The sequence below is a fragment of the Sciurus vulgaris genome (assembly GCF_902686455.1).
Source record: "Sciurus vulgaris genome assembly, chromosome: 2".
In the NCBI taxonomy this organism is placed as follows: Eukaryota; Metazoa; Chordata; class Mammalia; order Rodentia; family Sciuridae; genus Sciurus; species Sciurus vulgaris.
In genome coordinates, this window is record NC_136462.1 from 111,737,294 (window position 1) to 111,762,528 (window position 25,235).

Below are 25,235 nucleotides of genomic sequence, written 5' to 3' on the forward strand. Positions count from 1 at the left end.
TCGGTGAAAACACTCTATGGCATCATTCTGAAAAGGTTAGTACATGCACAGTCTAAAATCAAAGGATCCCCCCCCACACAAATATTTAAGCAGAAAGACTGGCAAGTAAATGAGTGGGGGAAAGAAGGTATACAATAAAAAAGAGGATACTCACAATAGGCCTCCCGACCCAATCATAGGCATAGTCAAAGATGTAGCCTTTCCTTTCGAAGAGGTCTGTGAAAAGGGTCCGTAAATACTCATAATCAGGTTTTTCAAAGAAATCTAATCGCCTGACATATCGAAGGTAGGTTGCCATCTCCTCTGTTAGGAAAGAAGTGAAAGGCCATACTCATTAGCTGAAGGCTTCCTAGGGGGTTCTGGGCCACACAGTGGTATCTGCAGACACTAGTATTTTCTTTATGAACCAAATAAAAGTGATAACCCCTAGTCTGAATAACAATGAAAGGAAATGCCAATTACATGGACACCCTTTAGGTACAGATACCAATTCAAGGAATCTACTTACTTAAAATGTGTCAAGTCACATTGGCTGGAGAACCCTTTTAGTATCCTACCTGGAAAGTCCTCACAGAGAGATTCAATGGGAGTATTCCTTTTGGTGTCACCGATTTTTTGATATCTCTCTTTTAATGTATCAGCCTGTAGAAATTAAAGAAAGAAAATTACCTGGAAAGAGCTGATAGTTATGAGAGGTTCGGTATGTTTTCAGACACAATGGCTGTTTTACTCAAGCTGGCAGGATATTTCAGTCAATCCCAATTTTGTTTCCTCTCTAATACAAACAAGTAAGAAATATAATAGAGATGGTATATTTAGGTATGTACCAACATCTCCTGGGTTCTGGGAAGTTCTCCTTTAGTAGTCTCAGATAAACATTAAATATGATGAGATGAACAGCTGGGATAAGAAAATAAAATCCTATTTGGCAATATTTTCAAAACTATAGCAGTTTAGTAATCTCCCATGGTCACTTGAGTTCAATAGTGATTCAGCCTTCTCCCTCTCCGATCAGTTCTATGGCAAGATTGAAAGTATTGCCTAATCCAAGTGAGAGAAACAGTCCCATTATAAATACAGAGAAATTGAACAGAAAAAAAGGACTTATGAAAAAATGCTTTTCAATAATGTGTTTCCATAGTTAAAAAAAAGTTATCCTATTAGGCTTGACTAATAGTTTGAGTATGTCAGTGGCACAAAGTAGCTCAAGTCTGGTATGCTCAGGACTAGATAAAGCGCTTCTGGATCTTGGACCAACAATGAACTCTTAAGGGATTCTCATCAGGCCTGCTGCAATGAGATTTAAGCCACAATGACATAAAGTAAGTTGGAGAGATTTTAAATCTACCACTATCACTATAAAATGATTCATGGACCATGAGAGAGTTTCAAGCAATTAATAATATGTTCACTAATGAACTGTTTGTCTACATAATGAGCAAGTAAGATTTATAACTATTTGAAAGTTGTCAATGTCAGTGAGAAGATGGGTATGACTAGGAAAAGACCATAGATGAGAGGCTGGGGTTGTGGCTCAGTGGTACAGCACTCACCTAGCATGTGTGAGGCACTGGGTTCGATTCTCAGCACCACATATAAATAAATAAAAATAAAGGTCCATCAACAACTAAAAAAATATTAAAAAAAAAAAAAAAAAAGACCATTGATGAGATGTCAGGGGAGAAATTTAAGGGCAAAAAACCAAAATATTCTTGAAGATGAAGGGTACTTACTTTCTACAGAGCAAAATGAATGAATCATTTGCCCTTCTAGCTACCAATTTTCTCTCCATACTAACATGATCAAATAAGTTACATCTAGAAATATGTCTGACATTTAATTAACTAAAGGGACTTAAGATGCTTAGCTCACCATTCCCTAGTCTAATAGCCAGAAGCAAAGAGTAATCATAATGCTTAGAATTTATCAATGAAAAGTTAACTGAAACATATGCACTCTACTGACCCCTTCTTATGGAAGTCTAATCAAACTCTACATGTTTTGCAAGGAATGGCTGTTGTCCAAAATAATACACTTGAACAGAAATGCTAAGCCTAGATTTTCATTTTAATACAGGTGGGTTCTTAGCCTACATAGGATGAGCAAATATTTTCCAGTTCCCCTTAATGGCATCCCCTGCTAGCCTTTCTGGTAAAATGTGTAGCAGCTGCTGTCATCAATTTGTTCCAGAAATTCCCTGACACACTGGGAACACTCCTTCTGCTACATGATGGTAGTGTAGGAGGGATACCAACACAGAGAGAAAAGCAGCACTTGTGCCAAGGCTAAGAGGGAATGAGAAAAAAAGATTATGGAGAACTGAAATACAAAGAAGGATGGATTAAGAAGAGAAAGAAGCCAAATGTGAACAAAAAGAGCTCCCAAAGCCCAGGTGGGAATTTATAACATAGACTAATTCAACTAATCCCTGCTCCTCATTTCTGTAGCTATTCTTCTCTTTTGGGCTTCTTAGAGGCACCAAGCCAGCAGCACCTTCTTTCACAACTGCATAGAGACAAAGCCCTCCAATGAACACTTTCAAGGATACCTTGAGTCCTTGCCAGGGTAGGCTGCCTCGAAGGAAATACATGAACATATGGCCTAGGGCTTCCAAATCATCTCGACGGCTTTGCTCTAAAAGGGAAGACAGATCACACATTATGTTTGCAGTTATTAAAGCAGAAAGAGGTTCAAAAGCAAGTAATCCCTTCAGAAACCCTTCTGCTCTGAAAAGACTCTGCTTACTAATTCCTTGTATATCCAAACCAGAAATAATATTTAAAATCAAAACCAGAAAACAATGTGCACTTCCTTTGTCTAGATCTGTTGGCAAGTAGACAGCAAGTAAAAAAAGCAAACCTTAAATTAAAACCAAGCCCCAATCACTGAACAGTGAGCAGTCCACCCCTCACTCAATGCTGTCACCTGCCTGAAAGTGAGATAATTTAAATGAAATGCTATTTCCAGTTTATAGACTACAATTACCCTTTCATTACCACCAGGGAAAGTGAGCAGCAGATTAAGCAGCTGAAGCCGTTAAAACAGTCCATTCTGGCTAGGCCTGCAAAGACACAAGCTGTAGAATGCCTGGTATACATGCTTAGCACTTTTTGTTCATCACTAAAATTAATACTTAAAATTCAGTTTCACGTAAACAAACCATTTCCTGGTTCCTATTACATTTGTAGCATGTCCAATAACCACCTTAAAAATTTAAAGTTCATTAGTCAGGTGTCCTCTATGGGAACATAAATCAGAGTGTGGGCATTCTTGGAGCTTAACTAAAACAAGTTGCTGGGCTTTTTTTTCCTTTGGGAAAATAGTTTAAAAAATGTAACTTCATCTCAGAAAGCTTCTACATTCTTTAGCTGTCTAACTGAATACTAGTACATGTCTCCATGTCTAATTTGCCAATTATGGTTAACTGTGGACATTTTATTTGTTTATTTTTCAGAATCAAGTTAAGGTCTTTCTCAAAAGAAATTACAGAAGCAAGATTTAAGAGGCTACTTGATTGTGGGTTCGGATTTGATTGTAGGGTTTTGTTTTGTGTGCAGGAAGTAAAACCCAAGATTGCCACACAGTTGAGGAAAGCCACCCAGTTAACTCCAGATAGAGAAATGCAACCTGCTTAACTGCTGCCTGGAATTATGGGAAATTTGCATGAGAAAGAATGAACAGTACTCTACAGGCAGATTTTTAAAAAAAGGTAATTTTCTGTGGTCACTAATGGAAAGAAGAAACAGCAATAGCTGAAGATATAGCTCAGTGGTAGAGGGCCTGCTTAATGAAGCCCTGAGTTTAATCCCCAGAACCAAAAAAAAAGAAAAGAAAAGAAAAAGGAGGCATCCTGATAGAGAAATAAATAACATAATACTGAGTTGGTATATATCTCTTGAAATGAGCTTTAAAAAAATGAAATAAAAGCAAGAACATCAGACACTTCTGTCTACATAGCTTGTCTGAAATTTGGACAAATTATTTTCTATAACTGAAAACAAAGCACTTACACGAAAAACAGTTTAACAGAACAGAAAGACACACAAATGAAAACCAGAAAGAATACAAAGGGTGAGTTGTAGCCTCCTACAAAGTAGGGCAGAGATAGAAACCACACTCTGCAGTTTCTCACACTGTATCACACCTACATAATCGCTTCTCCATTTTTATATCCACTTCCTGTAACAAGAATCCCCTTGGTAATTAAAAAAAAAAAAAAAAAAAACCTCACCAGACAAATGGTAGAATTTTAGTTGAGCACTAGAGGGCAAAACTCTCCACATTTTCAGCATTAATCAGGCCAATAGAAAAAAGATTTCTCTCACAGCAAAGCCAATTATAAAATGAAATTTTAAAACATTTCACTCTCACTCAAAATAATAACAACACTTTAAAATCCTGAGAACTGTGAAAAAATAGCTGTAGAATATGAGGTAACAGAAAAAACAATGGTTCCTAAGTTAGGTCAATGGTCTAGATCCTGGCTCACATTTCCATTTATTTAATCCAGTTAAACTGCAATTAAGCATGGCCAAGTCACCTACATGGGGCCTCAGTTTCCTCCACTGAAAATAAAGTGGTCAGTGTAAGTAACTGGAAAAATCACTTTTCAGCTCTAAAATAGTGAATGATAAATAAATCTTTTCAATAAAATAGTAAAAACCAGAGTTCCATACTTCTTTGAACACTTCATACCTGTTCAATTCATTATTTCCACAGGACCTCACTTTTTCATGGAGGATATTTTATTTTCAAAGGAAAAAAAAAATGATTTCAATACCAAGAAGACCAGTAGGACACAAAATTCTTTAATCTCAGTGATTTAAGAGGCTAACAAAGAAGCCTCCCTAAAACTCAGAGAAGAGATTGCAAAACTCTTCTTTGGATCCTGTCTGGAGTTACAGTTGGAAACAAAACAAACAAACTAGCAAACAACAACAAAAACCCTTCAACCCCATAAAGGCCTGCTTTTTACCAATCAGAAAGATGTGTTTGGTTTACATGTGTTACCTTCCTGATTTTAGGTTAAATATATTTTCTTGAATGAAAGAGATATTGTAACCCAGTGTTCTCACCCTAATTTCAGCCATTCAGTAATACAAATTGGGTTGTCTCAATCAGAGCTTCATCAGCAGGAAGATGGCTCACTCATCTGATGTGATAATGTCACATCTGAGGCTTTTCCCCCTTGCTGTCCGCCCTTAGAAAGTTAATACCAACTCTCTCCACGTCATTTGACAATACATTTGTCTTTTTTTCCCGTCATTTGCAACATAAAAGACGCAACAAACTTAAAAAAATAGCATCAGAGTTCCTATGGAAATCTCTCTGGTTTGATACCTGGGAGAGGCAGCAATACTCATCCTTAAGTATTCTCTGTAATGTGAAGAACAAAATATGGTAACAGGTTGAACCTGACCTGAGGAAGATAAATTTGAAGTTCTAGGAGGAATGGCAGCATACCAAGAGATAAAGGACCCTCATCTAATTTAAGGTAAATACTTAAAAACATATCTCATTGAATAAAGAATAACTACATATGGGTTCAATCCCCAGCATTACATACACACACAAAAAGAATAATAACTACATATGGAATGATTTTACTATCATCAGCCGCTAGGCTAAAACTTTTAAATACAATATCCCACAGAACCCTAGGCTGCAGGAACTATTCACACATCCATTTTACAGATGAGATAACCAAGGCAAAGGAAGGAAGTTTATCATTAAAAAATTGCATATCAATTAAGAGTCAAGATTGTGTTCCCTTTTTCTTAACCATTACACTGTACCTTATATAAACATAAATGGATAGCCCTTGTCTGTTCTTGACTTTCCTGACAAGAATAATAATATCAGTACACTAGCTGTTAATCCCAGGATCAGGTATTAGAACAACCTTTATAGTGTGTCACTTAAAACAACCACTAGACAGGTGTGGTGGTGGACACTTGTAATCCCAGCAACTGAGAAGGCGGAGGTAAGAGGATCTCAAGTTTGAGGCCACCCTCAGCAACTTAGGGAGACCTTATTTCAAAATAAAAACTAGAAAGGACTGGGGATGTGACTCAGTGGTAAAGCACCCCTGGGTTCAATCCCCAATACCAAAACAAGTAACCATGACTTTACTACAAGGTACAGCCAGTCTAAGATTACATGTCATAAATGAAGAAGGGGATATTAAGCACAGTCAACAGACCTGTGTTAGGTGTTAATATGGGTTGGATGTTGTTTGTTCCTGCCAAAATTCATGTTGAAATTTGGTAGCCAATGTAGAGGTGTTGGGAGGTAGGGCCTTAAAGGAGTCAATGTCCTTCTTTTGAGATTTGATTAATTCTTGTGGGAATGGATTAGTTCTCCCAAGAACATAATGCTATCTAGCCCCCTTTGTCCCTTCACTTCTTTGCATGTGGCCCTTACCACTCTCACTGATTCTTTCATGTGTGCTATCGCCATGTTATGATGAAGCATGAGACCCTAACCAAATGGAATCAACTGATCTTGAACTTTTTTGCTTTCAGAATCATGAGCTATATAAACCTCTTTTCCTATAAATTACCCAGTTCCACGTATTCTGTTCTAGCAACAGAAAACAAACTAAGATAGGCATGGTGCTTTCATTTATATTATCCATTTTCAACCCTCAAAACATCCTGCTGAAGTAATACTCATTTTACAGATAAGTATTAGGAAGATTAAGTAACTTGTCTGAAATGACACTGATAAGCAGAGAACCTTCTAGTTTAATTTTAAAGTATCATGTTCAGTAAACTGAGGATTTCTATGTGGTAACTGAAAAAAATCCTGGTAGCACTCATGATTTTTCAAACTGTATCACACTACTTTGTAATGTCATTTTATTCTTCACTATCACCAGAATTCTCATCTAAATAGCTGTGTACTTTACTTAATGAGGCAACTTAGTAGACTGTTACATTAGTCTTCAAATACTTATTAGTGTGTAGCAGTTCATTAATATTTAAAAACCTTATATAATTAGCTGTGTCAGGGAATATGGAACCTGATAATATTGTTTATATATCTATATTCTAGGATGTTGATTTTCAGACATATTCTTTTAATCACCTAAGAATCTTCTCTCCAAATAGAAATTTTCAAGAAAGCTTGATTTACAAAACAAATAAAAACAGAAGCTTTTCTTGAGAAGCTAGCATAAGGCCCAGAGCTCTGCCAGTTTGGCCTTCCCACTGTTCCTTGGGCTTCTCTTACAAATATTCTTCTTCAGCTAGTTCCTCTAATTAATAAGGAAGGTCTTCTGTCTTGATTAAAGCTTTTAGTAATATTTATACAGATTATTAATTACCACTAAAATACAAGACTCATGTTAAACCAAATATATTTTCTAATATATAAGACAGAATCTCTTCTTCAAAGAATTATGCAGTGAACAGAAGTCAAATCTGTTTTAGTGAAGCTTCCTTAATGCAAACATCAGCTTAATGTCCTTTTCAGGACCGTCATATAGGGGTTCATAGGTCTGTAAGTACCAAACTCGTTACTAAACTCACTAAAATGCTATGACCTCATTATAATAGTTCAAGTACTCACACTACTGAGAAACTAAGCACCTGGAAACATAATATAATTTAAATTAAGAATTTGTTAAGTAGTCAATCAGATACTTAGGAAAGTCATTAACTTATCATTTCAATTTCTTTTCTTTTGGGGTGGATACTGGGGATTGAATCCAGGGGTGCTCTGTCACTAAGCTACATCCCCAGCCCTTTATACTTTTTATTTTGAATCAGGATCTCACTAAGATGCCAAGGCTGCCCTCGAACTTGAGATCCTCCTGCCTCAGCAGGAGGGTTACGGGCGTGTGCCACCATGCCCAACTACCATTTCAGTTTCTCAGATGTAAAATTCACTTACCTTCTGATAAATACCACAAGTTGTAATGAACAATGGGGATAAAGTGTTAATAGAATAGAAAGTTGTTCTAATGACTGGCCCCTTTAATGAAGCAGAAAATAAACACACCTTTGCCAAGATGCGTGTTGATAGACATATATCTTGCAGTTCCAGTTAAACTTTTGTGCTCCCTATAAGGTATGTGTTTTTTGGTTTCAGGGTCAATGTATTCCTTGGCCAGTCCAAAGTCTATAATGTGTATAACATGCTCTTTCTTATTGCCTTGTCGGCCAATCAGAAAGTTCTCTGGCTTGACATCTCGGTAAATGAGATTCTTTGAGTGCACATATTCCATTCGAGACAGCTAAAAGAAAAAAGGAAAAAAAAAGTGGAAATACTCTAAGTAAATTATTGCAATTAAAACATTTTCTTTTGTCAGCAAAGTTTTTTGAAATTTTTTTTTTTCCTTTTCTTTTCCCTTTTTTTTTTTTTTTTTTTTTTTGGTGAGACGGGGCCTTGACCTCCTGGGCTGAAGCAATCCTCTCATCTTCCCTCACACAGGTTGCTGGTACTGCATACACTGTACCTGGCTCAGCATAACGTTGTCTGTTGGGTTCTAGTCAGTACCGGGGATTGAACCTGAGAGCCTCATGCATGCAAGGCAAGCACTCTACCACTGAGCCACACCCCAACCCTTAGCATAAGGTTTTAATTACTGAAATAAAAATACAACTCATCTCTTGTTTACCACCTACTTTCCTGACTTGTAAAGTAAAAACTATTTCCTTTCACAAATAAATAACTGTCAAGATTAGGAAAAGAAAGAATAGTACAGTTGGGTATTGGTGCAGCTACTCTGGAAAGCAGTGTGGAGATTCCTTAGAAAACTTGAAAAGGAACCACCATTTGACCCAGCTATCCCATTCCTTGGCCTATATGCAAAGGACTTAATCAGCATACTACGGAGATACAGCCACATCAATGTTCATAGCTGCTCAATTCACCATAGCTAGATTGTGGAACCAACCTACATGCCCTTAAATACATGAATGGATAAAGAAACTGTGGGGTTAGGGTTGTGGCTCAGTGGTAGAGTGCTTATGTTAGGCACCGGGTTCGTTTCTCAGCACCACACATAAATAAATGAATAAAATAAAGGTCTATCAACATCTAAAAAATATTTTTTTAAAAAAGAAAGAATAGTACAGTTGACTAAAATGATAGTACAATTTACCTCACGATCTCACATTTTTCCAAATGATGAATGGGATTAACTAAGGGAAGAGAAGTATTCCCAGGTAGGACATCAGACAACTAGTGGCCTCTGGGACAGGTGCCAGCGTCACATCTACCTACTGCCCACACCTCCTATCTTATCCAGCTCTCACTGTTGTAGATAAGAAAAGTGCAGTCCAGAGAAATTAACACTGGTCTGATGTCAGCAGCAGAGATAGAACTGTAGTTTTTATATAAAAGTAAATATAACTCAAATAAAATCACAATATTATTTCAAATTGCATTAAATATTTCTACCAACCAAGTTTTCTACTTACTTAGTATAGAAAAGGAAGCTTAGACATTTAGATTCAAATGTCAAAGCCAATTTTATTTTATTTTCTTCCATGCTGGGGACTAAACCCAGGACCTCACATGTGTTAAGCAAGGGTCCTATCACTCAGCTACAACCACAGCCCATAAATTTTCTAATACTTCCAATTTTTTACTGGATGGGTAAGACCAGCATCATTTCAAATGAACAAAGATGCATTAAGGCCGGTCAAGCTTTTCAAATGAACAGCTGCAATGTTGTTGTAGCTGGTATCAGTATATAATTTGGTAGAAGCTGCAAAAGCTGCCTTTTGGTCAATTCAAAGTTTGTAATGTGAGAGAACTAAGGTAAATTCTTGGTTACACAACTCTGAATGAGGGTTAGTGCAGGGAGTTACACCTTCAATCTCTTCTAAGATGCCACTGTGAGAGAAGAATACAGGACAAAACATTTAAAATTTATAAATAAAACACTAAAGAAATTACTTGAATTTGTATAACTATACCTAATCATCATCCTTCTCCCTAATCTAAATTATATACTATTACTTCGGTTTAGGGCAGGGTTTTGCTCCAAGGTACAAATTCTAAAATAGAGGTAACTGCAGATTCAGTGTAACTTCTCTTTCATTAACCCTTTTTGCCCCAGCCAGCTTCCTAGAATGCCATTAGCCTACAAAAAGTAATTCACAGCTAATTAATAACCAAAAGGTCCACAGGATATGGATGGGGGAGTGGCCTTTTGAATGCCAATGCCAACTTACCAACTGGATGGCTATCATTAACACTGTCTTCAAAGTAAATGTCCGGTCACAGAGGTCAAACAAATCCTCCAAGCTAGGGCCAAGAAGCTCCAGCACCATGGCATTGTATTTCCCACATGGTCCAAAGTAGTACACTTGTGGGAGACCTTCACCTGAAAGCAGAGGGGAAATCAGGTATAAAATGGGAGACACAAAAAAACAAAGAATGAGACAACTGCTTTAGCAGTTAAAAAATAAATAAAGTGCAATTTGTGAAATTTCCATTTCCTTTCACAGACCCTACTGGAAAAGTTAAAGTGAGCACGATAGATTCAGTGGAAACTAATAATGTGTGGGAAAGGCTAGGTCATTGCACAATGTGTTCAAATAAGTAGTTATTTAATACCAGAGTGCCAAAGGCATTTCTACTGCTACATGAAACAGAGCCTGGTCCTTGATCCCTCATTGGATCAGAGGGTAGATTATTTTTCCCAAAGGATGCCTGCAAGTGCAATATCATAAAAGGTTCAAAGTCTGGCTCTTAGCTCAAAGACCAGGCTGATAGACCTTGTTGCATTAGCTAGTTTCATTAGCACTCCTTATCCTTACTGCTAAAGTCACATGGAGCTTACTGCTGCCCCATGGAGAACTCCTACTGAAGGGGTGAAGTCAGAGAGGGTATAGCCTGGCCCCAAGCCAATACAACTGGCTCTTTTCTCACAGGGAATCTCTGTAGTACTCTGTTTTCTATCAGCTGAAGAAAAGTCAACAAGACACTTAGCATTTCATTGCTGATAAGCAACTGTGAAGGGGAAAAGAAGAGGAAAACAAAAACAAAAATGACAACCAGACTGGTTTTCTCAACATTTGAAATTCACAGTTTTAAGATGCCGTAACCTAGGCCTTTTTTATTTTTTATTGTAGGTGGATACAATAACTTTATTTTATTTATTTTTATGTGGTGCTGAGGCTCAAAGCATACTGCTGACCCAGAGCCCTAGCCCCTAGGCTTTCTTACTGAAGTAGCAACTTGAGAATGAATTTCCTCCTAAAAGTGTACTGGAAATATAAGGCATCCAATAATCACATGATACTGGCATCATGATAACAGTATGTATTTATGAACTACAGAACTAAACTTATCTGGTTTCATAGAACAGAAATATTTCCATCTCACACATTTATGTAAACCAGGTCCACAGTCATATATGGTATTAATTACTGTTGGTTTCTACTTCCAAGTGTTTTCGACAACAAAACTTTCTCCATTTTCCCATTCCTCTTCTAATTTGTAGGGATGAAATACAGGCAAAGTAATGCACATCTAATACATCCTAATCTCCAGGGAAAGTCTTATATATCTGGAGTTAGTGATTCATTGCTATAGTTACATAAGATGTACATAGCAATATACACATATTTAACTATTTCATGTACTGCATTAGTCTATCTTGTTCTACTTAAGTACTAAACTTTAGTATTTTTGTTCAGTATACTCATTCCTGGCTTGTATCATCTAATATAGTATATTCTGCTTCTGCTACCTTTAGTGGTTTTTTTCATTTTCCCTGTAGGAAGCAGGATTTAATTTGAAGTGTTTTTTTTCCCCTGTCATTCCAAAGAAGTCATTTTTTTCAGTTTATTTAAAACACACAAAATCTAACAGCTGTTACCAATGAGTCCTGCTGAGAAATCCAATGCAAAACCACTACTCTAGAGATTTATTGATTTTACTTATCAGATACACAGTAGATGGAGTTAGGTGATCTTTTAACTTTATGTCCTATTTAATACTTTTTGATGCCACCACAATTGTATTTTTCTAATAAAATATTATATTCTTCAAAGCTACTTGTGGTACAGTCTGTTGGGTGCCTGCCCAATATACATTCCCCCTTGTTTCCATGTAATAACAGAACTTCTGATTGTTGCAAAAAGCATCTTGCTTAGTTAAAACTTTCTAGTCTCCCTTGACAATAAAAATGACCAAGGAAATGGAAACAGTAATCACTAGGTGGGGTCATTCTAGAAAAGTTCTTTTAAGGGAGCTCACTCTAATGGGAGATGTGATTCACTGAAGATCCTGAAGCCATTACCCCTCGAGAATGTAACAGCTCCAAGAATGGATGGAGCAAAACCAGAAGAACCTGCATTCCTGTAGAGTAGCCATGCCAATGTTGGACTTCCCTTCCTTCTGGATTTTTTTAACTAGAAGATAAATCAATCTCTACCTTGACTGAGCTACAGTTATTTGAACTTTTTTTTTTAAATAGCCAAATCAAATTCTAATTAATACACATCTTATCCCTTTAAATTGGCTAAACTGCAAATCTGGGCACAATATCCTCTTCTTAAAGTACAAAGTTAAAAGTCATGCCGGCTTAGAAATAAAATACTGGCATGATTTTCTAGACTTGCAGCCAGTACTTAAGGATGAGTTAAATAAGACAAATGATCTTCTTGTTCTCAACCATCTTTAGAATCAAATCTAGGCATCTCTTGCCAGAAGTTTCCATGTTTACTAGGAATTCACAAAAGCATTTTGGATCATGTCTGTAATTTGTAACAACAATGCCAGTCATAAGTCCTGCCTAGGAACTTCAAAGAACGAGGAGGTCCTGCTTGTGGCATTAGTACTTTTATTAAGAACCCTGACATCTCACAAGTCCCCAATGGGTTTGGGGATGCTCAAGACAACTTATAGATACTGAGTGGCTTTGGAGCATTTCTAGGAGAGGTACTAGGGTCCAAGACGTTAGTATAGAAAGAACTCAAGTCAGAGTCGTCCATCTAGTATTTGTTTCTGCTACCAACTATAGCAAATTCCTTTGCCTCTCTTTTTTTTTTGCACCAGGGATTGAATCCAGTTGCACTCTCCCACTGAGGCACATTGCAGCCCTTTTTCTATTTTATTTTGAGACAGGGTCTTATTAAGTTGCTTAGGGCCTTGCTAAATTGCAGAGGCTGGCTTTGAACTTGCAATTCTCCTGCCTCAGTCTCCCGAATTGCTGGGATTGCCACTGCACCTGGCTAAATTAGTTCATTTTAAAATTAAATTCCGCTAATGGCTAGAATTTCCTTCTAGTTATCTTCTAGGTTCTTCTTTGTAAAGTCACAAAATCAGTATGAAAGAAACTCACCTCCTTGTTATATGGAATATGTGTGGTGCCAATTCAAACGTAAGGTAATAGTGGAACTCATCTGGAAGTGTGCATATTACAAATACCTCTAAAATCAAAAAAAATAAAAAAAGAAAACGGAGTAACTTCACTTCACACCTACTGAATCAGAATTTCTAGGAGTAGAAGCAAACAGCTCTACAAATGTCTACTGTCAGGTAGAAAACTCTGTGTCTAGAGAGTAGAAATAAAGGGCGCAGCTGTTTTACGACTAATACATCACGAGGGCAGAAAACACTGACAAACCGGTCTCTTTCAGAAATTCTTTGAGATCAGAACACTGGACTCAAAACCTTCTGAAGGGAATGATTTTAGTTAGTTAAAAGACTTATCTGTTTAAAGAGGGATTACAGAAAATGTGCTGCCAAGTATGAAAGTCTCTTTGGGAGATCTAGTTCTAATTTATTAGAACTACCTGTTCAGAAAATGCCCACACAAGTGCTATTCAGTGCCTAGATTTTTACATGACTGTCCATAAAGTAGCTAGTGTTGGTGATAAAAGACACACAGGCCCACTAAGAAAGTCTCTCTTTTATCAGAGATTACATTCAGTAATGGTTTATTAGCTGGCTGCATGTAAATGAAAAAAAATTCTGTGTATTTTACTCTTCTTTTATATAGCTATCTCTAATACACTGCTTGATAATTTTTAAATCAATCAACATTATGCTGTGGAATTCTTTAATACGACTGGGGGTAAGGGCAGAGCTTTAAATGCAGCAAAAACTACATGTGGCAGACAAGGTATTTCCTATAAATAATTATGAGGGAATGGGAATGGGTGTGGGAGAGTTGAACAGAGTAGATAAGCACTGGATTCTTTGATCTATGGTATATCAAAAACTAAGTTGGCTTTATAATCTCTCATCTGCTCTGTAAGTGATACATGAATGAGATCTCCTACCTAAATCAGTCAACTGCACAAAAGCAGTTTAGTCATAGGTTAAATCTCTTATAAATCAAAACTGCAAGGTTATGTATATACACTATACACGTTATCTTATGTACTTTCCCTACCATGAAACAGCCTTTTCATCTATCAATAACATATTCTTATAAACCCTGTTGCACATATGGTTCGCACATATAACAAGGCACACAGAACAGGAAGTGAGGTGTTCACACTATAGCTAATTTCACCTGTCATAAATTTAACTTGGGTTAAGCACACATCAAGGATAACGTCTTCTTTACCATCCAAGATGTTACCTAAAAAGATTCCATAATGTACTATGAAAATACCTACTCTAAGTAGAGATATTTTTAAATGCACATTAGGCTGAGAACTGAAACAGAACCATGTTGAAGTTTTTGATAATCTGATCAAATTACTGCCTAATAATTAGCCTTTCATTTAAAAAAAAAAAAAACCAACAAATTATGGTTGGACACAGTGGCTCATGCCTGTAATCCCAGTTACTTGAGAGACTTAGGCAGAAAAATCACATTTTCTGAGGCCAGCCTGGGCAACTTTGCAAAAAACTTCTCAAAGTAAAATAAAAGGGGTGGGGCCTTAGGATGTAGCAAAATAGTAAAGTGCTTGCTTAATACCTTTGAGGCTCTGGGTTCAATTCCCTGTACCACAAAAATTAATTAATTAACTAATCAAATTACTAGACTATAAAGCAAATTTAAATAAGTCCTATACTTGCATTAATCCCTGGATATAAAAATTATATTAATATTTCAACATAAAACAAAAGTATATATTGGTGATGACTATCTTCTAAAGTCAGGCTGGAGAACACTGAAAGAACAACTTTGGTAAGTTTCTTCTTTTGCATTATCTATATAGTTTTTTTAAAAGTCTTTTTTTTTTTTTTTAAATGGGGCTGGGGTTGTAGCTCAGTGGTAGAGCACTTGCCTAGGCAAAGGGGAGGCACTGGGTTCAATTCTCAGCACCACATAAAAATAAAGGTATTGTGTCCATATACAACTAAAAAAAAGTTTTTTTAAGTTTGTAAAAAAAATAAATAAATAGAAGTTTTTCTCCAAAATTAAACTCTTGGCTGGGGATGTAATTCAGTAGTATAGCACTTGCCCAGCAAGACTGTGGATTTAATCCCCAGTACCACAAAAAGAAAAAAAAAAAATTTAAACTCTTTCTCTTCTGATCTCAACAATGTTTTTAAGAGATCAGGGCATTACAAATACATGAGGAAGTATCACTAGGGAAAACAACATTAAACATGTACATTTGTAATCCCAGTGGCTGGGGGTGGGGAGACTGAGGCAGGAGTATTGTGAATTTAAAGCCAGTCTCAGCAATAGCGAGGCTATAAGCAACTCAGTGAGACTCCCTGTCTCTAAATTAAATACAAAATAGGGCCGCAGATGAGGCTCAGTGGTTGAGTGCCCCTGAGTTCAATCCCTGGAGCTCCCCCTGCCACTCCCACCGGAAAAAAAAAGTACATTTAACAAGAAAGGAGAAACAGATGAATAAATCAAATGATACTGCACAGGAAGTAAGAAAAACAAAAGCATAATTTTTGAAACTCAGAGTAACTACAAAACAATGCATTAGACAATAATACATGGTGTTTCTTTCTTTAAAAAGAACAAACAGAATTCCTTCATTTCTCTGACAGAAAAATACCTCTCTACAATATGAACCAGTTCATCATATGAGTCTAATTAAAATGTTGGTTTAATAACAAAAACAGCTAAATCCAGAATTAAGGAATCAAGATTATTCTATCTTATGATGAAAATGTTTTACAATGATCTTATTCACAAGCCTCCTGGGAACTGGAATATTGCTAGACATATGCTGTTAACATGAGCTTAAATTGCTATGGTGAAGGAAGTAGCAGATTCCCTTGCTGAACTGACAATCAAGTCTCACTCCCATTACCCTTTCTGTGTCTATGTATCTGTCTTCTCTACTAATAGAAGGCTATCTGAAGGCAGTGACTACTGTGTATTAATTATATTTGTATGTCAACATCCAGCACAGATCTAAGCATATGGTAGATATGAATAGAACAAGAACTAGAGTTGAAAAAGTAAGAAATACAATTCAATGACACAGTATTTGAATTTTCTATTTGGAATATATAATGCTTCCCTCAAAATGCTAAAACACACACAGAGTAAAACAAATTCAGTCAATTTTAAATATGCAGGGAATGATAAGATAGGGGGATTTTTCTGTGTTCTTATTTAAATTTATTTTTCTCTTATTTTTTTTTTTGGTTGTAGATGGACACAATACCTTTATTAATTTATTTTTATGTGGTGCTAAGGATCAAACCCAGGCCTCACACATGCTAGGCAAGCACTCTACCACTGAGCCACAACCCCAGCCCCTCTTGTTTAAATTTTATGGGACTATTTAAAAAAAATTCTGTTGGACAAGTCACTAGTATGAAGATTCCCAGTAAGTATAAAGATTCCCAGTTGTATTAGTAAGCTTAGCACTGCAGCGACCAAAATACCTAACAAGAACAACACAGAGGAAGGTTTATTATGGTTCAGAGGTTCAGACCACAGTAAGCTGACTCCATTGCTTTGGGCCTCAGGTAAGGCAGAACACCATGGCAGAAGGGTGGTGCTAGAGAAAAGTTGCCCACTGCATGGTGGTCAGGAAGGAGAGGGAGAGAGAGAACACCCTCAGGGAAGTGCCACTTCTTTGTGGTATGGAGAAAGGGCCACAGAAGTACACCCCCAATGACCCACCTCTACCAGCCATGGCCCAACACATTTTGGCTCTTGAACGTGCTTGCCCTGACACCAGCGTTTTGGGGGGACACATCATAACAAATGACAAATCATAATAACAGTGATTCAGAATTGTAATATTTCTACATTGACTTTCTTCTTCATATTTGCTTCCATGAAGGATGTTTATGGTACCTACAACTTTATCTTGCTGCAGAATTACTCATCTTAGTTAATAGCACTAAAAGTTATACAAAAATAAATGTCTTTCCTTTTCTCAAAATAGCACCTGCCTGTCTATATTAAATGACCAACAAAATTAATCTCTCTTTTTTTTGCGGGGGGAGTATTGGGATTGAACCCAGGAGTGCTTAACCACTAAGCCACATTCCCAGCCCTTTTTATTTTGGGACAGGGTCTCACTAAGTTGCTTAGGGACTTGCTAAGTTGCTGAGGCTGGCTTTGAACTTACACTCCTCCTGCCTCGGCCTCCCCAGCCATGGGCATGAACCACTATCTCCAGCAAAATTCATCTTTTGAGTTGTCCAATACACAAAGAAAATCTGACATCATCTCCTACTGTTTTCTTCTCCTCATCCACTTCCAGACACATTTTTTATTTTGATCCTAATGATCTTTTATTTATTTAAGTAGCCTTTCCCGTCTTATTGGAATCTCACAGTCATTCTGTGAAGAAAAAGGGGAAGGTACTAATAATCCCATTTTACAAATGAAACAAAATCCCTGAAAAATGTAATGTGACCTTTCTCTGATAACAAGATTCCCAAATAATACAACTTAATCTCTCAACTTTAGATTCAGTGCTTTTTTTTCCCTACACTAAACTAACTGCTTACATTCTCCATCTGACCCTGTTGTTCTTTTGTGTTAATGTGATTGCTAAAGTTATTTTCCATTCTTCCTATCCCACCTCTTCCAAACTATGTGCCTTTATGGTTAACATTTTAGCTTTCCCAGAATTCTTCATCACCTTTTCAGGATATAAGCCCTACATGTTGCTCCATATACGCTTAATATGTCCTACCCACCCCCTTGGTTTCCACTATTTTTTTTTTAAATGAGAGTAATTTCTTTTTTAAACATTTAATTTATTTATTTATTTATTTATTTATTCATTTATTTATTCATTTATTTATTTATTTATTCTTAGATGTTGACAGACCTTTATTTTATTCATTCATTTTTATGTGGTGCTGAGAATCGAACCTAGTGCCTCACACATGCTAGGCAAGCACTCTACCACTGAACCCCAGCCCCAGTCCTCCACTATTTTTATATCAATTTCATGAATACTCTTTTTACCTTTTCTGTCATATGTCTACCTCACTGCAGTTCTCAAGCCTTGTCTATTACATTTCCTGGTCTGTAAGAGGGGCCAGCTGTGGCATTACTTTTCAAAATTATACAAGTGATTGAGTGTGTATGTGTGTGTGTGTGTGTGTGTGTGTGTGTGTGTATTTTGTTTTGTACTGAGGATGGAACCCAGGGGTGCTTAATCACTGAGACACATCCTCAGTCCTTTTTATTTTTTTAGTTTAAGTCAGGGCCTTGCTAAGCTGCTGAGGCTGGCTTTGAACTTGCAATCCTCCTGTCTCAGCCTCCGAGCCACTGGAGTTACAGGTATGTACCACTTGCCCAGTTGTGTGTATGTAGTTTAACAATCAAATAAAATAGAAACCCAAAAGCAATACAAAACATATAAGGATAAAGTATTCACAATCATAAGGGCAGGTGATTAAGAGCAATGTACTGCAACTTTATTTTTTAATTCAATACTCTACGCAGTGGACATTTTTTCTTATCAATACATAAATTTACCTTTTTTGGGGGGGGGGGGGTGCTGGGGATTGAACCCAGGGCCTTGTGCTTACAAGGCAAGCACTCTACTGACTGAGCTATTTCCCCAGCCCTGAATTTACCTCATTTTAATAGTTACATATTATTCCACCAGATGATATGTCATATCTATTCAATTTCCCCCTACTGAAGGGTATTTACTTTGTTCCATACACTAGTTATCTGAAGTAGATATTGGGGCTGCAGTTATAGCTCAGTGGCAGAGTGCTTGCCTAGCATGTGTGAGGTGGTGGGTTCGATCCTCAGCACCACATAAAAATAAATAAATAAAATAAAATAAAGGTATTGTGTCCATCTACAACTAAAACATTTTTAAAAAAGAGGTAGATATTATAGTGAACAGCGATTGCATTTGCTTGGCATAAACCCTTTTCTTCCTTCTGATAACAAAACTACTTTTTCGATGAAAAAGTATCATTTCCTCAATGTACTACATGCAGGTAAACTGTGGTTAATCCATTTCCCATTGTCTCATCATGGATATAACTTAAGCCAAGTTAATCAGAATATTCTATTTGCCTATGCTAAGAAAATAGGCGAGGAATGAGTACTTCACCTATGTCAGTATAGTGAGAGTCAATCTTAGGACTATTGTGGAACTATAGAGGAGAAGGATCTCTCTTTTTCTGTGTCTCTGTTTCTCCTTTCCAGATTGTTAAAGTGGAAGTTTAGCCTAGAGCTACTAGGGATGACTACATGAAAAGAACCTATTTGAGAATAAGCAAACACACACAAAACAGAGATAAAGAGACATATATACCACACACCTGAGGAATAAGGCAAGTGTTGGTGCTGGATCTGGCTGATCAGACGAAAATACAGTAGTCCCCCTTATCCACAGGGATACATTCCAAGACCCAGCAGTCAGAAGCTGAGGATAGTACTAAATCCTATAAACAAACATTATAATACTCCAATAAATTGATAACTGAGATGTCCACTAAGTGGCTAAGGGGCAGGTAGCGTACACAACTGTAGATAAGCTGGAAAAAGGGATGGTTCATTCCAGGGTAAGATGGCATAACACAAAATACTACTCAGAATGGCATATAATTTAAAACTTATGGATAGTTTATTTCTGGAATTTTTACATTTAATATTTTTGGACCACAGGTAACTAAAACTACAAAAAGCAAAACCATGAACAAGGGGGACTACTATATTTCTGACTTCTCAGTTCTTTAGGTCAAGAAAGCCTTCTTTCTCTCAAGTGGTTTTTAACTGGGACTTTTAGCTTTTGTAAATGAAAGCATCCTAAACAAATACGCATACTACTGCAAAAAACCCTTTCTGCTTATGTATGTAAGAGGACCTTGAATTCCTTGAAAAGGAAGAGCTGAGTCAAGGGGTATTACATATTTAACATTTCAGTATATGTGTTAGGTTTGCAACACTGTGACAAGTAACAGATAAATGACTTAAAAGGAAGAAATGTTTATTTTGGCTCAGTTTCAGAAGTTTCAGGCATGGTCCTTTGACTCTCGTTGCTTTCTGGGCCTGTGGTGAGACAGCACATCACTGTGAAAGCATGTGATAGAGGAAAGCCACTTACCTCTTGGCAGTCCGAGCAAATAGAAAGGAAGGGGCCAGAGTCCCAAATCTTCTTTAAGGGTGCCCTCAATGACCATCTACTAAGTCCCACCTCCTAAAGGTTCTGCCACCTCCCTTCAAATTCAAATAAGTTCAAGCATCTGATGGTCACTTTGTCCATTCATCAAATGCCATCAGTGAGAACACAGTAAGCTTTAAAGGGGGATACCTAATCTTGACTGAAGGAGTTGGGAAGGCTTAACAGAGCAGGGGTTATAGGCTGAGCTTGAATAATGGTTATAAGCTGACTAGGCTGGAGTGCGGAGAGTGCCAGCTTGCAGGCTGAGGGACTAGCAAGCATATAGGGAGCTATAAGCACAGGGGCAAAAGCAAGGTAATAGTTCTTTGAAATTAGAAAAACTGAGATTTACTTTGCTTTCACCTAGAGTTAGTTTATATTTTGAAGTACCCACTTGGTTAGACAACTAACTATAAAATTTATGGCAGATGTTATTTTAAAAAACTGAAAAGAAGGCTGGGCATGGTGGCACACACCTGTAATCCCAGCAGCTCAGGTATATCAGGAGGTTTATGCAGGAGGATCACAATTCAAAGCAAGCCTCAGCAACTTAGAGAGGCCCTAAGCAATTCAGTGAGACCCTTAAAATTAAAAAAAATATTTTTTAAAAAGGGCTGGGGATGTAGCTCAGTGGTTAAGCATCCCTGTGTTCAATCACTGGTCTCCCTGCCCACCCCGCCTCAAAAATAAATAAATAAATAAATAAAGAAAGAAAGAAAGAAAGAAAGAAGCAAGACAGAATACAGTATTATATTTCTAACAGAAATATGATGTGAGCTACTAATGAAAGCCATGAATTTAATTTCAGATTTTCTAGGAGCCACATTTAAAAAGTTATTTTATAAAAGGGAAAAGGGAAAATTAAGTTTAATAATATATTGTATTCAAGTCATATGCAAAACAACATCATTTTAACATATTAATTTTAAAATTACATTTCAGACCTTTTTGGGGATATTAAATCTTTGAAATTCAGTGTTTATTTTATACTTACAGTATTTTTGAATTAGTCACATTTTGGCTCTGAAAGGAGTTATGAAAGATATAAATCGGGTGGCTTATATACAAAACTGGAATGGGATTCTACACTTGGCCTTTTATATGACCCCAGTCCCGAAGTCTTCAGCTCTCACAACTCTCCCATTCCTCTGAACTCTCCTGACCTGCTAAGTCTGTTTATCTGAAGCCATTTGTAGGTTGTCTCCCTTTTACAATGTTAAGACAGGGGCAGTGTCCACCTATTCACTACTGTATCCCCAGGACTTAGCTTAGAACAGTACTTAACCCAAGTGGGATGTTCAATGAAAGGCTCTTTAGTACAAATACAGACACATACCAGCCACTGAACCCCAGCTTGTTTTATACTTGGAAGGCTTTCTTCAGTCTTCCCTTAAACATATCCAAATAAATCATATCCCACCCCCTTTTTAAAGTTCAGTTCCATTGTTGTCACTCTGTCTATAAAGCCTTCTGTTTTTCCAAATTTAAAAACAAAATTTCTCTTCTGAACTTCATATCATTTTATATGTATGTTTAATAACATATACTATTCCACTGTCTGTGTTACAGTTACATACATTAGTGAGCTATTTCAAGGGTAGTACAACAAACAATGCCATACCATGAATATACTGAAAGCTCAATAAGCATTCAATTTTCTTTGCAATGAGCTCTAGTGTCCTGTAGGGAAGAGACCATTTTATTTATAAATCTTGTGGCCCAAATTATCCAGTATAGTGCTATAGATGCACAGAATTTTTGCATCTGATACACAGTATTTTTCTTTCTTTTTTAATGGACACAATACCTTTATTTATTTTTTAATGTGGTGCTGAGGATCAAACCTAGTACCTCACAAGAGATAGGCAAGTGCTCCACCACTGAGCTACAACCCCAGCCCCACAGTATGTTTCTGTGAGTAAAAACTTCATTTCTTTGCATTACCACTAAAGTAGTTATTATTAAGAGATTACTTATAAACTGACAATGGATGATGAATTAAAGCAATATGAAGTAAAAAGACAGGAAAATGTAGGGAAAAGTTAAAAGTCTGTTAGAGTGGGGGTTGGGGTTATAGCTCAGTAGTAGAGCACTTGCCTAGCAAGCGTGAGGCCCTGGGTTCAATCCTTAGTACCACATAAAAACAAATAAATATGGGCTGGGGAGGTACCTCAGTTGGTAGAGTGCTTGCCTTGCAAGTACAAGGCCCTGGGTTCAATCCCCAGCACCGCAAAAAAAGAAAAAGAGAAAAACAAATAAATAAAATAAAGATTTTTAAAAATGTCTGTTATAGTATTGAAAGTACAAGAATGCAGAGGTGTATAGGCCTGACAAACTTTTTGGTAGGTGGAATATAAATTACTTGCTTAGGAGTTACAGAAAGAAAAATGACAGTATAATTGGTCACAAATGTTAAAAATTGATCTTTTGTTGATTTTTGTCTTAAGTATGCTTATAGATAACATATTCTACAAATATAAAAAGGGCTTAGCTAGCAACAGAATTACTATTTTGATAGTAGGATAAGGAGTTATCTATCTTTATGTTGTGCATTACTGGAACCTAAGGAAAATATTCTCTAAACAATGACACAGATACTGGAAAGGAATTAGTTAAGTTTTAATATAAGATCATAGATACATGCTTCCAGTTTCTCATAAACTTAGGAAAAATTCACTTCAATGACTCATTTCTTTTGTTCTATACTACTCCATAGCTTTGGGGATGCTAAATGTGACACTCCACCCCTCCTAAATGATAAACCTTGACATATTATAAGTAATGAAGGGGAGGGGCTGAGGGCTACGAGTCCTATGTGGTAAGATGCTGGGCATACTCCAGCCTTTAGTTTGGACTAAAATTCCTATCTTTGACCATGACCAAATTTTTAACAAGCATTTGTTTTTTTGGGATGGGTACCAGGTATTGAACCCAGGGATGCTCAACCACTGAGCCACATCCCCAGTCCTATTTTGTATTTTATTTAGGGACAGGGTCTCATTGAGTTGCTTAGGGCCTCGCTAAGTTGCTGAGGCTGGCTTTGAACTTGTGATCCTCCTGTTTCAGCCTCCTGATTCGCTGGGATTACAGGCATGAGCCACCATACCCAGGTAATAAGCATTCTTTAAGGGCAGTCACTAAGCGCTACTCAATGTCTGAAGAATGGCTGTGAGGATAAGGAAGAAAGAGAGCATGCAGGTACACAGTAAGAGAGACGTGAGTAGAGACAAAAGAAGTATGACCTAGAATTAAAGTGGAAAATGGCATCAGAACCTTCAGGATCTGTGTCTAGTCTATTGACTACAAAATAACTAAATCAATTTTCTTCAAATAATCACAACTCTTCAATCCAGAAGAGTTTCTTGGGTCTGTTTTTGGAAACTCTTATGTTCTGTTTTTCATGAAGTCCCTTGTAAGAAGACAAAATCCAGGCAATCAATTCTGCCTTCACATTGAGCAAATCTCTCTAGCAGTTCTGTACTTTGTAAAACAGTGCATTAAAAAGGTGTTAGTACTTTTTGTTACTGTGAGGAGTTACGCAGGCCAAACAATTTCTATAATAAAATCAAAACACTTAAATTGCAATTAAAGAAATTACTGGTCCAAAATGTGTAAAATGGAAGTGGTTTTCTTTTGTAGGGGCTAGAAAAATAGATTCTCTAAAATTTTATGTAATTAAAGGTAATTACTTCATATGTCTCATGTGATTTAGAGCCATTTGAGAGTTTTAAGGGCAGAGAAAGGGACACATGGGGTCTGGCTCTAGCAGATAAACAAGTCTCTTACAGCATCACATAAGAATTTTATTTTGCTTATATTTCACTATAGAGTATACTGTTAGTGATAATATAAGAAAGGTTGTCCCAAAGTTCTAAGCTATGAAAAATACAAAAGACACCCAAAGAATTTATCCTGATCCAGAAGTGTTGGGACTCAGAAATATTAGTTCTTTTTTGGCAAACTAGTATAGGTGGTTAATAAAGATTAAGGTCATGATGTTTAACCCTTAGAAAAATAATTGGAAATTCACAGTATCACTATTTTAACTTCGTTAAAGACTAGTAATTATTAGTACTGAGTATGTGAATCACACCTTTCCAAGACTAGTAAATGAAAAGTGCTTTCTGGTTTTTTTCTCCCCATAAATTTAAGTTTAGTCACTAATTGGACTTAAATTGTAACATCAATGGAAACAGTTAAATGTCCTTTAAAAATGTTTTCTGGACAACACAGGTGAAATTGGACTATCTCTTTCAGGAAATGGTAAACACACATTTTCCCCTATCTGAAATTTGTTCCATATTACTATAACCCAGGGCTGCTTTCCCAATAGTGATCTCAGGTTCTTGCTACTAACTCAGGCACACTTTTATATTCTGTCTTCTACTTACTAAGAGGAGCAACTGTAATACAGGTGCTGCAAAGAATTTTCAAAAACAACACCCCCCCCCCCCCACCATCTCACCCTTTACCTAGTGGTCAGGTCTATAACTTTTTTGTTTTTCATGTCAGTCTGCTATTGCCCTAATATTTACTTATTTCAAACAGGCCATTTCCATTGAAAGGAGCAGGTCCTTAGTGGATGAAGTTTGACATATTCAGTTTTAAACCTCAACTCATCATTCTAGATACCTTCAAAGAATGAGCGAGGCTAACCATTCATTGTGAAAGGGGCAGTTCTCTTTCTGGGAATCCTCACTCTTCTAGGCACAGAAAACAACCACACAGTTGTTTTCACAGGTT

General features: G+C 36.8%; 1 protein-coding gene across 8 annotated transcripts in view; it reads right to left on the minus strand.

Moving 5' to 3' along the window:
- CSNK1G1 (casein kinase 1 gamma 1) overlaps positions 1–25,235 on the minus strand; it is a 165,149-nt gene that overhangs the window by 38,989 nt on the left and 100,925 nt on the right. For all 8 annotated transcript variants that reach the window (XM_079125712.1, XM_079125711.1, XM_079125706.1 and 5 more), the window contains 5 exons: positions 10,188–10,339; positions 8,005–8,239; positions 2,549–2,634; positions 558–642; positions 155–303 (listed from right to left, as the gene is read on the minus strand). In XM_079125712.1, coding sequence (XP_078981838.1) covers positions 155–303; positions 558–642; positions 2,549–2,634; positions 8,005–8,239; positions 10,188–10,339 — 707 coding nt within the window. The remainder of the gene's footprint in view (positions 1–154; positions 304–557; positions 643–2,548; positions 2,635–8,004; positions 8,240–10,187; positions 10,340–25,235) is intronic.